At 40.4% G+C, this 15,805-nt stretch overlaps 1 protein-coding gene and 2 long non-coding RNA genes across 3 annotated transcripts; 2 read left to right on the top strand and 1 right to left on the bottom strand.

The window, feature by feature from the left end:
- The first annotated feature begins 2,307 nt into the window (after positions 1 to 2,307).
- Positions 2,308 to 4,646, top strand: LOC135523246 (uncharacterized). The gene is made up of 3 exons (XR_010452817.1): positions 2,308 to 2,667; positions 3,823 to 3,939; positions 4,283 to 4,646. It is a non-coding gene; the product is annotated as an uncharacterized LOC135523246 (long non-coding RNA).
- Positions 4,647 to 6,819: 2,173 nt separating this feature from the next.
- LOC135523257 (uncharacterized) lies at positions 6,820 to 8,773 on the top strand. Its single transcript, XR_010452818.1, has 3 exons — positions 6,820 to 7,136; positions 7,422 to 7,538; positions 7,706 to 8,773. It is a non-coding gene; the product is annotated as an uncharacterized LOC135523257 (long non-coding RNA).
- Positions 8,774 to 9,152: 379 nt separating this feature from the next.
- On the bottom strand, positions 9,153 to 15,758 carry LOC135523230 (polycomb complex protein BMI-1-like). Its single transcript, XM_064949942.1, has 9 exons — positions 15,641 to 15,758; positions 14,857 to 14,984; positions 14,573 to 14,669; positions 14,382 to 14,437; positions 12,731 to 12,869; positions 12,512 to 12,548; positions 12,148 to 12,246; positions 11,852 to 11,932; positions 9,153 to 11,690 (listed from the first exon to the last, which is right to left on the bottom strand). Exons 2-9 carry the CDS (start codon positions 14,972 to 14,974, stop codon positions 11,316 to 11,318), a joined length of 1,002 nt encoding a protein of 333 aa, XP_064806014.1. The 5' UTR covers positions 14,975 to 14,984; positions 15,641 to 15,758; the 3' UTR covers positions 9,153 to 11,315.
- Between the last annotated feature and the right edge of the window lie 47 nt (positions 15,759 to 15,805).

The raw sequence follows: 15,805 nt of genomic DNA, 5'->3' as shown, positions 1-15,805 counted from the left end.
GAACCAGTCATAACAGTGTTATGAACAGTCATAACAGTGAAAGAGAGCGGTTCCCCAGTTGGGCTGGTCTGTGACACACCGACACATGTTCCATTCAGAGGAATAAGGCAACCTCACAGAGAGTTACACACAATAGAAAACTTTATTTCCAGAGAACATACGTATGAGATGGATGTGGTTCTGAGTAATAGCAAAAGAGCAATTATAATATTGACTGTATAAGGCCGGGATGTCAAACATAAGGCCTGAGGGGGTCTAATCCGGGCCACAGGTGGTGTGAGTAATAAAAGACCTGCAGCTGATTTTTTTTTTTTTGGGGGGGGGGGGGGGGGGGGTCTAACTCAATATACTTTAAAATTACTAAAATAAAAATGGAAACAGTAGAAATGATAATGGACCTATATTTATACCGTTTCTTGACTGTCCAGCTCGCTAACAATCACTAGACAGTCAGGGAGCATCGGAAACACACAAAAACGATGAATAGAGGACTATGTTTAGCAATTTTGATGGCAAGGAAATACAGTATAACCAATTTTCAGTGTGGACCTCCGGACCTTGTTGAAGACGGAACGCGGCCTCCAGGGTAAAAAGAGTTCGACACACATGGTATAAGGAGATAGTGACATAAGCAAAGGACTGAATAACACATAGATTGCATCAACTACTATTAACAACTGGCCATCGTAACAACCAACTCTAAATGCATGTTTCAATAACAACATCGCTCACTTCAATCCACGCACTCCATCACTCTTGTCCACCTGGAGAGAGATTGAGGAGGCTCTGACCTAAAGCCAGCAGAAGGACTGTCGGGTCTTCTGCCCCCAAGCAACCTATCGGTGGCCTGCAAAGCCTGGTAGCGGAAGTCACAGGAAGTTTTGGGAGACAGTTTATGATCCCTCTAGTCCAGGGATGGGTCATTTTGAAGGGAGTGGGAGACACAACAAAAATCTGATTCATCATGAGGGGCTACACTTGCTCACGGGTCTGCGTACCCACATGTCCCTGCCCTAGTCTCTCTGGCGCCATCAGGTGACGGGTGGAGTGAGCTGCATGAAGTTAAAAAGCTCAAAGGCGGGAGAATCTGTAACAATAAGTGTCATGAATCAGTCAAAACACTGTAGAAGCAATGGTGTTGTCTAGCTTGATCAGGTTGGAATTATATTGGATACCTGTTGATGTATAAGAACCCTGTGACTTGATTGCACAGAACATGTTATGCTGAGGAAGAAAAAACTGCAGTGATATGATTGATCTCTGAAAGTGAAACATATCTGTGCTCACCCTGTAGGAAAAAAAACGGCATTTTCGAGTTATTTGGATGTTGTAGTACAATACATTTTATAGTCTGTAGAATTTGTTATAATGCAGCTCTTGCCAACATGACCAGGTGGCTCAGGAGCACCTCTACACGAAGACATGTAGGATTGGTGACAGAGATAGATAGAGAGAGGTGAAAGTAAGGCGGTATGGTCCCGGCAAAATAAATAGTGGGGATAGGCTATATAAGTAAAACATAAACAAAAAAATTACATCTATGCTATTACACCACTTTTATCATTACCGCATGTCAGAGCCATGAAAAGTTAGTGAATGGACTTGAAAACAGGTGGTATAGCCTACGATCCGAAATGCGATGTGGTTAGATGAGAATACTGGCATTTTTGCCAAGGCAGAGATGAGTGGCTGACACTGAGACGCTCGCGGACAGCAGTGGACGCACAAATTCCGGTCTAATGGAATCCACAAATGTCATTACATTTTATGGTGTTTTGTGTAACAGGTGTCTCTTTCCATTCAACCCTGTTGGAGGCTGGAAATATTTTGCAAGTGGATGAACGTGTGCAGGTAGCCTAGTAAAGGAGCATTTTGAAGTGATCATTTGACAATCAGATGAGACTATCATGACTGCCTGTGTTTATGCCACAATAAAAGGTAATACATTTTAAAAGTTACATGACAAATCTTTACGACTAGGCCCACAGAGATCCTATTGAATTAATAAGGATTCTATATGTAATTATATGATTAGGCCCATAAACATGTTTGCACATATAGGAGGTCCAATACCGTGAAAAATGTATTCTACTTTCACCCCTGGATAGGGGATTCCTCTTTCTATCTGTACCATTATAGCTACAACCCATAGGAAAACCCACCCAGTTGACTAATTTGACGACTTTAAAATGGCGTAAGTATGACGGAAACCTTCAATGATGCAGCCCATGCCAAAACAGCCTTTTGGCTACTAGAGGCTTCTATCATTCTCTATGATTGGTGATGACTTGTATGGTAGTGGACCCCGCCCTGGGTCGTCTGTTGACATTTACAGGCCAATAGTTTACCTGTCTGTGCTACAATCATTGTCATTGGCGGTTTAAGCCCATTTGGAAGTTAAGACTTGTTGTGCGTGGTCTAATTTGTCTTTTTAATGTTGTTTTTTTTTGTGTGAAGAGGGTGAAGTGAAAGCTACTGGAGATTGTTTTCTCTGACTTTTCTTAGAAGGCAGCTTTACTAAAAAGGCTAAACCGTCTACAGTGAAATTTACTAAGACGTTCGCGTGCGGTATCAGGAAGAATGAACGTGATCATAGGAACAATGCGTAATGGGACCAGGGCAACTTTGAGGCAACCTCGGCTATTTACGGCTCTTGCCAGTTCAATGGTAAGTATAAAGTCAAGGAAAATCCATGTTTGTATGTTGGTCGCTTGTAAGTATTGACTGCAAGTGCAATAGTTACAGAATAACACCTTTTGGCAGCTTTCTGTGGCGATCTGGATTCCAGCTTCTCTATAAACCCTCGCTAAAATAGTTCAAATAGACGATATGATTGTCAAAGTATTACTGTTGACATGTGCATTTGAATAAAATAAATAAATATATAAATCTAGATTCTAGCGTTTAAAGACTAATTATAAGGCATTGTATGAAATAGCAACATGCTGTTCATAGTAGATAAAGGAAGGGCAGCTGTTCAAAGAAAACCTGTATAGTCATTAGAGAACGTCGTATTCACCTATGGCACAGAGAACGCCGTATTCACCTATGGCACAGATATGCCATTCATATGTCAGTGAAGCAGCATTGTGCAAATAAATCTCAATCTTTAATCAAATAATTGACCTAAAGCAAAGTTCAAAAGTAATTTGTCAGGTCCACTGGATAGGCTACGAAATTCCGAGTTACATTCAGATAGTAAGTTCTCCTAGTGCTGGGTTGGAACATAAAACTATTTTAATCTCAGGCCCCTCTCCCAGCATTGGGGAACAACCCCCCATTTCTACCTCAAACACTGTTCATGACACAAACTGTTGTTGGAGGAGAGATTTTTTTGTTTTGTTGCAGGTGTAAATATTATTTCCTGCAATTCTACCCATTTTGTCATGGGGTACAGATACATGTTTTGCAGTTTTAAAGCTAATTTTCTTGCAATTCTATATATTTCGCCATGTCTAATGTGTATCCATGTGATTCATTGTGTGACTTGACCATTACTACAAAATCTTTGGACTAAAAACCCCAGCTAAAAAACATTAGCTGACGTGGGCTAGTTGATCTGGACATTTCTGAGAAGTTATATATAGCTCTCTCAGGTATGCGATAACTGACAAAGACAAGAGGAGTACTGATGATGCACTACCTCATTTCGTAATTTCACCTTGCGCATTCTACTATTACAACTCCCCCACACCCCCCTGCCACCGTTTGGGTACCACTGCACAATGAGTTCTCAATGCCGGGATCTACACTGCTGTTCATATGACGAGCATAAGCAATGCACTATTATTGTGTGACTAATCTAAACTACTACCTCCTCAGATGCAGTGCTCCACTCAGACCAATAAACCTGTTGTCGCTGCCAAGATGCCTTTCAGGGTGAAAGTGACTGGAGGCAAACGCTATGTCTGGTGTGCCTGTGGACACAGCAAGAAACAGGTGGGTGTTTGGGCATTTCCAAATTCATGCCCGTGCAGGGCTCTAGCCTGTACCCTAGTTATTGATGAAAAAAACCAGGCCCGACCCTAACCCGATGTATGTCGGGCCCAGAGTTCTAGTCGAAAGCATTGAATGTCAAAAAACAACAACTAAAGGATTAGGACCGATGAGCCAAAATGGACGCGATATTAACCCTTTCCTTTCCCAGCAGTAGTAATGTAGGCCTATATGCTCTCCTATATGGTCTTCTACATGAGAATAATGTCTGAGATTGTAATCTGTGCTATAATTAACTCATTTAAATCAGTGAAGCAATAGCACTGACAGTCTCTCTCTCTGTCAGCCCTTCTGTGACGGTGCTCACAGGACTAAGGCACCCAGCATCTCTCCACGACACTTCACTCCCGAGAAGGATAGCACCCTTATGCTGTGTGCCTGTAAGCAAACCAAAAATGCACCTTACTGCGATGGCACACATTTCAAGGTCATCTTCCAGGATCTAGTCAGCTCAGTGAAAAAAGTGTTTAAAATGAATAACTTTTAAAAAATGGCATGACGCAGCTAATTTCCTTATAACTGTACCGCCTATATTCATTGTTCATAAATCACTTGTTGACAAACAATTTATTTATGATAAATGGGAAAAAGGCATTTATGTTTTGTCACTGTCCATAAGGGAATAAATAATGGCCTACTATTTCAATACACATTTTGTCATTCTTATCTTTTTCCCCTAAACCATACATTCTTTTGAGAAACATGCTTGTGTCTGGCAATTTCATATAGCTGATATATGATGATCGTTCTTAAACTAAGTTAATGAGTAAGGAAAAATATAACCGCTTTTAACCCAACCCCTCCAAAAGACACACATACAGGTTTTGGAGAGTTGCGGGTGGGGCCTGCCACGCTGGGCACTCGGGGAGCTGTTGTTGTGAGGGTTAAGTGCCTTTCTCAAGGGCACAACAGCAGGCAAATTGCATCTAGGTATTTCATACCAGTAACCAATGGATGCCAGCTCACTTCCCGCCAGATCTTCCAGTTGGACCCGAGATTCAAACTCGCAACCTTCCGGCCACTGTCTCACCTCTCTAACCACCAGGCTACGTGCTGCTTGATCATGTTGTCAAGTTGTCAACAAGGCAGCATGATGCATTGTCCAGAAACCTATACAACATCTCCTTTCCATAAAATGTGTTTGTTTTTTCAAACTAGTTTTCATTGAGAAGGAAGATAAAGCATTTTTTAAATCAAAAGCCATCATTTTGGCTGTGTTTATACAGGCGTCCCAATTCTGATATGCTGCCCAATTATTGGCAAAAGATCTGATCTGATTAGTCAAAAGAACAATATTTGGGCAAAAAAATCTGAATTGGGCTGCCTGTGTAAACAGCCTAATGCATGTGAAAACACAGAATCCTACTCATTACTCCGCATTCTTAATCTAGCCTAGTCTGTCACTTTTGTTTTGAGACGACTTGCCATGGGCTTTGAACGGGGAAACTGGTTTACGCTCCAGCCTGGTCTCAGACTAAAGACTGTAAATCCGGGACACATTGTAAATCCGGGACACTCAAATTAGTATGATAAGTTACATTTGGTATGGTTACATAAGACCGAGGATTACTTAAAGAAAAAATGAAAAGTAGGGTGGTTGGTTGGTCAGGGGTGGATAGGAGGGTGTATTATGTGAACATCAAGCAACCCAAAGGGTTGTTCAAATCTCATCATGGACAACTTTGCAAATACTTTTTTAGCTACTATGCAACTACTTTGCATGTTAGCTAACCCTTCCCCTAACCTTAACCCTTTAACCTTGACCCTAACAGCAAGCCTAGCTAGGTTGCCACCTACAGTAGCTAACATTGGCTACAACAAATTGGAATTGTTAACATATCAAACGTTTTGAAAATTTGTAACATATTGTATGAATTGCAAGAAGTAACATATTATATGAATTGTAATCCATAACACATCATACAAAATGGATTATGGACACTTGCATATTAATACACACCATACGAAATGTAACGTATACTAATTGAGGGTCCTGGATTTACGTTTACTATGTTACGTGATAACAACTTTGGAGGGGACCATTACATTACATTTTCTCAAGAGCAATTCCTGAGGGGGACACCAAAAGTAGTGTTGTAACACAAATTGCCTACATTGTAATATGTTCAATGTATATTGAGGAATCATAATTACTACTACTGGATCATTTATATTGAGTTAACTGAAGGGTTGTCCCAACTTGTCAAATGTTTATAATAATACTACTGCTAATAATAGTTATGGCAGTGTTCCTTATCAGTCCAGTGTGTATGCAGGTATTTGTATTTACAACCAGCAATACCAATAAGAGCCAGTAAGTGGCAATGGTACTGTACACTGTATGGGTGCATTGTTCGTAAATACAATGAGCATCTCATCTAAAATCTCCATTGAGAACCATCACAAAGTTGGTCTCAGTATTGAATTGACCTTTTTTATTTGACTTCTGGTATTTAATGACTATATAAATGTGTGCCACTGGCCTGAGTCTACTACAATAGCTTTACAAGAACAAAATGCTCAAAATAAGTACAGTTCTAAAAGCGAAAGAACTACTTCAATGAATAACCAAATAAATCAACCAAAATACCCTCCAAATATACTTAATTATTGTTCAGTCAGTGTTTCAACACTTCAAACAACAGCTATGGACAAGTATATCACACAACATCTACCCCTGAGTCCAGGTTGAAATTATTTCATAATCAAATCCCCTCAAATGCTGCGCATCTTGCTTGGAGAGAAGCCGGGTGCAGTTCTTTCATAATCAAATCCCCTCAAATGCTGCGCATCTTGCTTGGAGAGAAGCCGGGTGCAGCGGCCCATGTGACTGATTCCGGAATCAACCTCTACATGGCCAACCGTTAGCTCCACAAAATCTCTGCTCGTCCTTATCTCAGGTTCAGCTGACGTTGATGCCATTATCATTTTTGTTGCTAATTGTCTGTCATTAATATGAATACGATGAATGTGAAGGCTTTATTTGGTTGTAAAAAAAACAACAATATACAGTGCTGCAGATTACTTACGCACACACAACCAAACATTAGCACAACATTAGCACTCAGGCAGAGTGCGCAAATTGATTTTAGCAACCTTGATACAACCTTGGATATGGCCGATTATTACCGCCCCAAAAGGTAAGCAAAAGATTAAAGTCTCAATGAAGACGTTTGACATGGTCAACAACAACCACAAATCTGTCTTGTGCATGTCTACAAGTTGTATTTGATTAATATGTTGTGGAGTGAGGATTTACTCCTACTCTATAGCATTGGGAGGAAGCGATTTTTATTTTATCTGCCGTAATATAATTTTCCATTTTCGTGTTTGCTGACCACACATCGGCGTTTGTAGGGTGCATTCACTGCATTTGCATAAAGGAAATCTGTTTTGCTACACTAAATCTGAAATTTACGTTACAGGTCCAGCGCTCCACTCTATCCACTGAACCTGTCATCGCTTCCAAAAAGCCTTTCAAGGCGGAGCTTGTATGTGGAAAGCGTCACTCATGGTGCACTTGTGGACACCGAGAGAAACGGGTGAGGGCACGACAATCGTGCTTTACGTTGGCCACCATGTGCCCATCGCTCTGCTTTCATTGAAACGGGTTCATTGAACTCTGGATCAGATTGGCTCTAGCATACCAAAGCAGCAGATTATTCAGGTACTCAATCACCGGCTTGTTTCTCCCATCTTTCTGTTTTAGCCTTTCTGTGATGGAACCCACAAGGCTAAAGCCCAGGGCCTGATGCCTCAGCGCTTCGTCCCTGAGAAGGACTCCAAAGCTTAGCTGTGTGGCTGCAAGTACACCGCTAACCCACCATACTGCGACAGCACTCACAAGCAGGAATTCATCCAGTCTGCCCTGTTCAAGGGTAACACAAACTTCTGAATGAATAGGAGCTGCATGTGTTTTTGTCCAATTTACTGTGGTGTGAGTTCTGGTCCTGGAGATGGGGGACCCTAATCACTGGTTCAGAAGGGTGATTGACAGCGAACAGATGACGTATGCATATCTGACGTGCTTCGATCTGATGTGATTGGTCAAACGACCTATTAGTGGAAAAAATATCAGAATTAAGCTACCTGTCTAAATGCAGCCTTAGGGGCCTCATTAGAATATAATGGGAAACTCTGGGCTTATAGCACTAGCTTTGAACAAATCTCCCATTGTCATCCATACAAGATTTGCATGAGGAGAGCTCTGTGAACAACTCAATTAAGGATTCATCACATGATAAGCAATTTGCAAGGTGATACTTGTTATGAGGCGATTCCACGATAACAGAATGATGCTGAGATTCAGATATTTCACTTTAAAATGTAAAAACCAAAGATTAAAGTTATTCAGACCATTCAACTTTATGCACAAGGACTAGTTTTAACAATTTCCAGAAAACACATTTACTTGTGTGCAGATGCAAAGTTTGGTAACAGAATAACAGTGTCTTAATCTTTGCAATCATTGTTTTGTTTTTTTTGGCATACATTTTAAAGTGAAAAATCTGAGTCACAGCATTGTTCTGTTACCGTGGAATTGCCCTGTGTGGAATGCACTGGTGCTTCTGTAAATGTTTGAAATTGTGATGAAACAGATATTTTAATGCTCCGCTAATGATACGCACAAGTATTGTGATGGACTGTTTCTCAAAATCAAGTATTGTAATAGAACACTAAATCATAAGCTTGATGTAAGATGAATTAAGATGTATTTTTATAGATCTAAAAACAGTATTATTTCCTCCATGGTGTATTCTGTCTGTGTTGAAATTAAAACAATTAATATTTTTTAAACATTCTCTTAATTACTGTCACATTTTGCCATCCCATAACCTGTTTTGTACGTCACTTAAGAAGAAATGCAATGTTTCAACCGAAAACATCCTCTGCCTTGAAGTCATGAAAATCCACAGATTCTTTGGAGAGCACATAGTTACCGTGGATCCCAACTTAAAATCAAGTTAAACATTCCTAAATAGCAGCATAATGATAATACATGATTTAAAGCTCTGCTCCTCACAAATTGTTGTTGATAGTAATGTAACATGTATTAAAGGTCCAAATGGAGACTTATCACAGGAGCACTGGCAAGTTCTGATATTTGAACTACTCAAGAATATAACCCAAAAATGAATCAGAATGGGACACCGAACTCAAAACCAAGCAAGTAAACATTTTAATGACCTAAACATGCACATATGGCTGATATTTTAGAATAATATCATTGAATGGTCAAAATATACATTGAGGGAATGTCAAAAGTGTATGAAAATACAACAAGGTGTACATGGTCAGATATACAATTCCCTTTGAACTCATTTCTCTGATGTGAGTAGAACGGGTACCGGTATGTAATGCTGAGAAACGTACAGTAAGCTACGTTTTTCAGACGATTGTAGTGCTGCTTGAGGCTTGATAAATATAATGGCTTTTCTAATGTCAAAGCACAGGGAAGTTTAGTACTCGCATACTGTGATCTGCATTTCAAAGAAAGTGCATCAAACGTTTCGTACAAATCTATTGTCCTTGGTGATTGGGGCCATTACCAGTTGAAAGTACTGCATCTATCTACATACACCAGAGTTATTATATACAGTATGACTAATGGCAAGAAGACAGATCTTGCCTTTATATTTCTAGGTTTTATATATATATACATATACAGTTGAAGTCAGAAGTTTACATACACTTAGGTTGGAGTCATTAAAACTAGTTTTTCAACCACTCCACAAATGTCTTGTTAACAAACTATAATTCTGGCAAGTCGGTTAGGACATCTACTTTGTGCATGACACAAGTAATATTTCCAACAATTGTTTAGACAGATTATTTCACTTATAATTCACTGTATCACAATTCCAGTGGGTCAGAAGTTTACATACACTAAGTTGACTGTGCCTTTAATCAGCTTGGACAATTCCAGAAAATGATGCCATGGCTTTAGAAGCTTCTGATAGGCTAATTGACATCATTTGAGTCAATTGGAGGTGTACCTGTGGATGTATTTCAAGGCCTACCATCAAACTCAGTGCCTCTTTACTTTTTGGAGAAATATCCTCTGATCTGATGAATGAAAAAATAGAACTGGTTTGCCATAATGACCATCGTTAGGTTTGGAGGAAAAAGGGGGAGGCTTGCAAGCCGAAGAACACCATCCCAACCGTGAGGCACAGGGTTTGCAGCATCATGTTGTGGGGGTGCTTTGCTGCAGGAGGGACTGGTGCACTTCACAAAATAGATGGTATCATGAGGCAGGAAAATTGTGTGGTTATTTTGAAGCAACATCTCAAGACATCAGTCAGGAAGTTAAAGCTTGGTCGCAAATGAGTCTTCCAAATAGACAATGACCCGAAGCATACTTCCAAAGTTGTGGCAAAATGGCTTAAGGACAACAAAGTCAAGGTATTGGAGTGGCCATCACAAAGCCCTGACCTCAATCCTATAAAAAAAATTGTGGGCAGAACTGGAAAAAAAGTGTGCGAGCAAGGAAGCCTACAAACCTGACTCAGTTACACCAGCTCTGTCTGGAGGAATGGGCCAAAATTCACCCAACTTATTGTCGGAAGCTTGTGGAAGACTACCTTAAAATGTTTGACCCAATTTAAACAATTTAAAGGCAATGCTACCAAATACTAATTGAGTGTATGTAAACTTCAGACCCAGTGGGAATGTGATGAAAGAAATAAAAGCTGAAATGAATCATTCTCTTGACTATTATTCTGACAATTCACATTCTTAAAATAAAGTGGTGATCCTAACTGACCTAGGACAGGAAATGTTTACTGGGATTATATGTCAGGAATTGTGAAAAACTGAGTTTAAATATATTTGGCTAAGGTGTATGTAAACTTCCGACTTCAACTGTGTGTGCATATATATTATATATATTACATACCCATACAGACAGACAATCGCAATGCCATTTAGCATTTTGTCAATTGATATTTTAAAGCCAAATTAATTGTGAAGACTTGGGGAAAGGAATCGGTGAACCGACTGCATATCATACAGTTACAAAACAATTACAATATCCTGTATAAAAGATACTCTATATACATGACCAGGTATGTACGAATGCTCACATTGGATACATATTGTACATTTTGTATGCATGTTTACTCTAACGCACAGACACACACACATTGAAATGTCTATTTGGCTGCACTTGACAGTCTGTTTACTGTTCACAATCGCCCTCTCCCTCAGTACTCTCTTCGCAGATTTTCTCTTTGTCTGTCCATTGGTCCATTGAGGGGCTACTCCGACATTTTGGGGCAATTCTGTTTCACTCTCCATGTTTCTGGGATGTATCAGATTTAGGTTGGGGGTGATACCGCCCCTTTGTCCCCTCCCCTAGTCTCAGTCGCTGCTCCATTGCTTTTGCCGTTGACGTTCACCTTGCGGGCGTTGCTCCCTGACTTGGAGGCTAGAGGGAGCCGTTGAGTACCGTTGGGTCCTGTGGTACCGCTGGGGCTCTGAAGGGTAGAGGGTTGGCCTCGGAGGGCAGGGCTGGGCAGGGTGGAGGCTCTGGGGACCTGACCAGCCGGGCTCAGGGCCTTGTCGCTGTGGGAGTCGCTCTCAGAGGTGGGGCTTGTGTTTACACCGTCGGAGTGGGCCTGGGCGGCACCTTGGGACAGCCTTCGACGCTTCCGGGTGGGCTTGACACAGTACTGCAGGGGGAGGGGGCCATTCTGCAAAGAGTCACAGAGAGAAGATGAGAACTCTCCAGACACGTGAAAGATCACTCAGATCCTAGGACCAATGTTTTATTGAAGTTGGGATTAGCGTTGGAAGTGACAACTGAAGCTTGATCAGTGTTGTTGTTATAGCCAGTGTGTCAGTTGGCACTTACACGTCGCCAAGAATACATGTAGGCGATATCCATCAGTGTGTAGTAGTCCTTTAAGGGCTCATCAGCATACAGCACTTCAATCTGTCAAGACAGAGATCATTATTACACATTCATCGCACACAAGTCCAAGAAGGGGGGATAGTAGGGCCAGTCCACCTACGCGAAAGCATGCATGATCTACTGTATAGGAATGCAGCTTGTCACTCAAATACAGTATTGATACAAAGTGGTTGTTGGTGTATACTGTGGCTTTCTATGGAGTTGTGAGGCGATGCTGTGCAGGCTGTAGCAATTACCCGTAAGGTGTTTGGAATATCCATCTTGCTACGCAGGAACTTGGCTAAGTGCAGGACTGTCATGGCTGCCGGGCATTGCAGGAAGCGTTTGCTGTTGGTCTGAAAATGAAGAGGACAGTACGTGTGGTTAGAACAGATTTATAACTAGAGGGTAAGGGCGTGACATAATATGAAGTGTTAGAAAAATGTGGTCCTGTATGGCTCAGTTGGTCGAGCATGGCGCTTGCAATGTATGAATGCATGACAGTCGCTTTGAAAAGCGTATGCTAAATGGCATTTCTTATCATTTAGAGAGTGTGGATGACAAATTGACATTAGCGTTTGCATGTATATTGGGTTAGCATTTTAGGGTTGAATCACTCACATTGTCTCCTTCTGTATCCACAGGTTGTGTGTCACTTCTATAAGCAAATGGAAAAACAGCATGGGTTAAAATGAGCATAGCTTTGTTTTGATGTGCTTTTTTTTTTTACCCAGCTTCCTGTTAAAACGTACTTGCACATAGAGATACAGCCCTATTTTTAACACATTTAGTCTGTTCTATACTATAAAATATTAAGAGATCACACATTCTAGAACTTACTTGATCTTCTCATGGAACTGAATGGAGAGACTGATGATTTCATCTTCTGCAATAATAGTCGGCTCCTCCACCACTTCTCCTGGCTCCAGGTGTTGGTTTTCCTGGTTTGTGTAGAAGTCCCGCCTTCGTTTCATCTCATCTGATGTAAACACAACAATAAAAAGTTATTAGAGTGAAAAAGACATTGGCACGTGTCCGCTTTTAATTATTAAAGGGGGCAACTTTTCATGGGCAAAGTCTCAAACAGGCTTATTATACTGTAATTATCACTAAATATGCTCGTTGTAAAATACTGAAATGTACACTGAACACAAATATAAATGCAACATGTAAAGTGTTGGTCCCATTTTTCATGAGCTGAAATACAATATCTAAAATGTTCCATACGCACAAATAAAATACTTCTCTCAAATTTTGTGCAAACATTTGTTTATATCCCTGTTAGTGAGCATTTCTCCTTTGCCAAGATAATCTATCCACCTAACAGGTGCGGCATATCAAGAAGCAGATGAAACAGCATGACCATTACACAGGTGCACCTTGTGCTGAGGGCAATAACAAAGCCACAACACAATTCCACAGATGTCTCAAGTTTCGATGGAGTGTGCAAGTTGCATGCTGACTGCAGGAATGTCCAACAGAGCTGTTGCCAAAGAATTGAATGTTCATTTCTCTACCATAAGCCACCTCGTATGTTGTTTTAGAGAATTTGGCATTACATCTAACAGATAACAACCTCTCACCTTCGGTCATTTGAAAATGAAATAATCAAAAATCAAAAAAAATATTGCTATTTTTTTTTTAAACAAGTCTTAAAGTTGGTTGCAATTCAGTTTAATCCACCAGAAAAGACTGAACAAATATTACAAAAAAATATTATGGTTAAACCATTGCACATGTTTTATGAACTGATGCACAAAATTACCTACAAAAGTTTAATAAAAATGATTATACACAATTCTAGCAACCAATAGTATGAGATATATATACACATACAGTACCAGTCAAAAGTTTGGACACACCTACTCATTCCAGGATTTTTCTTTATTTGTGCTAGGATAATAGTGAAGACATCCAAACTATTAAATAACACACATGGAATCAAGTGTTAAAAAAATCCAAATATAGTTTATATTTGAAATTCTTCAAAGTAGCCACCTTTTGCCTTGATGACAGCAATATATATATAAAAAATGGGGTATTGGAAATTATGCAGACAATTAGTGATAGAAGCCACAATCTATATTCAATATTAAAACTGATCTACCCCATAAAAAAAGGCCTTACAACCACAGACCATGAGTAACCATGCCAGCCCAAAACCTTCATATCGGACTTCATCCTATGAGGGGAGGGGGTGCTGAGGAGTATTTCTGGCTTTAATAAAGCGCTTTTGGGGGAAAAACTCATTCGGATTGACTCGGTGTGGCTCCCCCGTGGGTGGGCCTATGCCCTCCCAGGCCCACCCATGGCTGTGCCCCTGCCCAGTTATGTGAAATCCATAGATGAGGGCCTAATAAATGTATTTAAATTGACCGACTTCCTTCTATGAACTGTAACTCGGTAAAATCTTTGATATAGTTGCGTTTTATATTTTTGTTCAGTATTTGTATAGAAAACCCACCCCCTTACTCAAGAGATATGGTCTTACCTTTGAATAATCCAGGCACCAGCTTGTATACAATGTCCTGTAGAGTTTTGTCTGACCTGAGAAAGGATATGCAAATGATAAAGCCACTTACTAAAGATAAGAGCATGTTGGTTGCACTTATAGGTGCATAATAACATAGGTACTCCGAGAGAGACGTGTGCGCGCGCACACACACATGCAATGTGACTAACCTGATGCTGAGCTGTGGACACGTCTTGTGTACTTGCACATCACATCGGGGGCAGAACTTGTTGGTTTCCAGGAAGGCAACAATACACGTCTTGCAGACTGGAGTAAGAAGACAGACTTAATGCCGGCGACTTACTGGATGACTTTTTATGAAAAGAAAATGCATTGTAAATCTACATTCCTTTTCTACGTCAGTTTATAGGCCATATACTCTAGCCCATATACTAATAATGTTATTATTGGTTCATATTCATTTAGAATAATGCAGTGGACTTAGGAATCTTACATGAGTGCAAGCACTCCACAATGGTTGTGGCATCGATGAAGTAGCCCACACACAGTGGGCATATCAGGTTAGGATTCAGCTCTGTGATTTTTAGCCGACTGGGTTGCATTTTATCCATCTGGAAGGATCTGCAAAAAAAAAAAAAACATCAAAGAATTACTTAGATGATTTACTGGGTAGCAAGATTTGAACCACTAAAGTACATGACACATTTAGTGACCTTTTCTGCTGTTGTGATTTGTTTTCCAACACAGGGCCTATACATACAAAATGTGTACTGACATATTGATATGGTCCACTGACATTGTCTATAATAATATGGGATCACGTGTTTTTGTTAGAAGCATGGCTACTAGTATATGACTATTTATTTTGTAATTATTTCCAGCCTGATTGTTTGTTTTTTTGTTGATATTTCCCATCCATCAATGTAACAAAATACGTTTGGAACTGCTCGAGTCAAGACCCGACTACCCCAGTGGGGCCTGTGCACGGGGAGGCACGTACCCCAAACCCCGAGAATACCCACAATGAGCCCCTCCTATACCAGTGGGTTCTTATGCATTATAGACATTCTTTATAAAAACTATGTAAAGACAGACGAAAAATAGGCTTAGATGGAGAGTGGAAAACAAAGCAGCCATCTTAAATTCAGTGACAGGACTGGATATGAGAAACGAACAAGAGAGAATCCAAACATAACACCGAGTACCTCCGTTTGTGTGTTGATGTACCTGTGCATCGCGATATGCGAATAAAAACAATTGATGTCTTCGCTTCCTACCTGATTTGACATGAAAAACACCCGTACCTCCCGACGTGGATACAGGTAAATTATTTTGAGCTGGTTAACGTTAGATCTTGCAGCAGCGCCAGAAAATGGCTTTTTTTTCCCCCACATAGTCAGAGGACCGCCCATTATGGTCACGTGATATTATTTTCAGTCCCT

Source organism: Oncorhynchus masou, chromosome 4 (genome assembly GCF_036934945.1).
Source record: "Oncorhynchus masou masou isolate Uvic2021 chromosome 4, UVic_Omas_1.1, whole genome shotgun sequence".
Lineage (NCBI taxonomy): Eukaryota > Metazoa > Chordata > Actinopteri > Salmoniformes > Salmonidae > Oncorhynchus > Oncorhynchus masou.
Note: the sequence above shows the minus strand (reverse complement) of the source record. Positions and strands in the feature narration are given on the sequence as shown.

Coding starts and splice junctions, on each gene's coding strand:
- LOC135523230 (XM_064949942.1), bottom strand. CDS start 14,974: ATGGATAAAATGCAACCCAGTCGGCTAAAAATCACAGAGCTGAATCCT. Junction 12,549..12,730: donor CAGTTCCATGAGAAGATCAA/GTAAGTTCTAGA, acceptor ATTTGCTTATAG/AAGTGACACACAACCTGTGG. Junction 11,691..11,851: donor ACATGTATTCTTGGCGACGT/GTAAGTGCCAAC, acceptor GACTCTTTGCAG/AATGGCCCCCTCCCCCTGCA.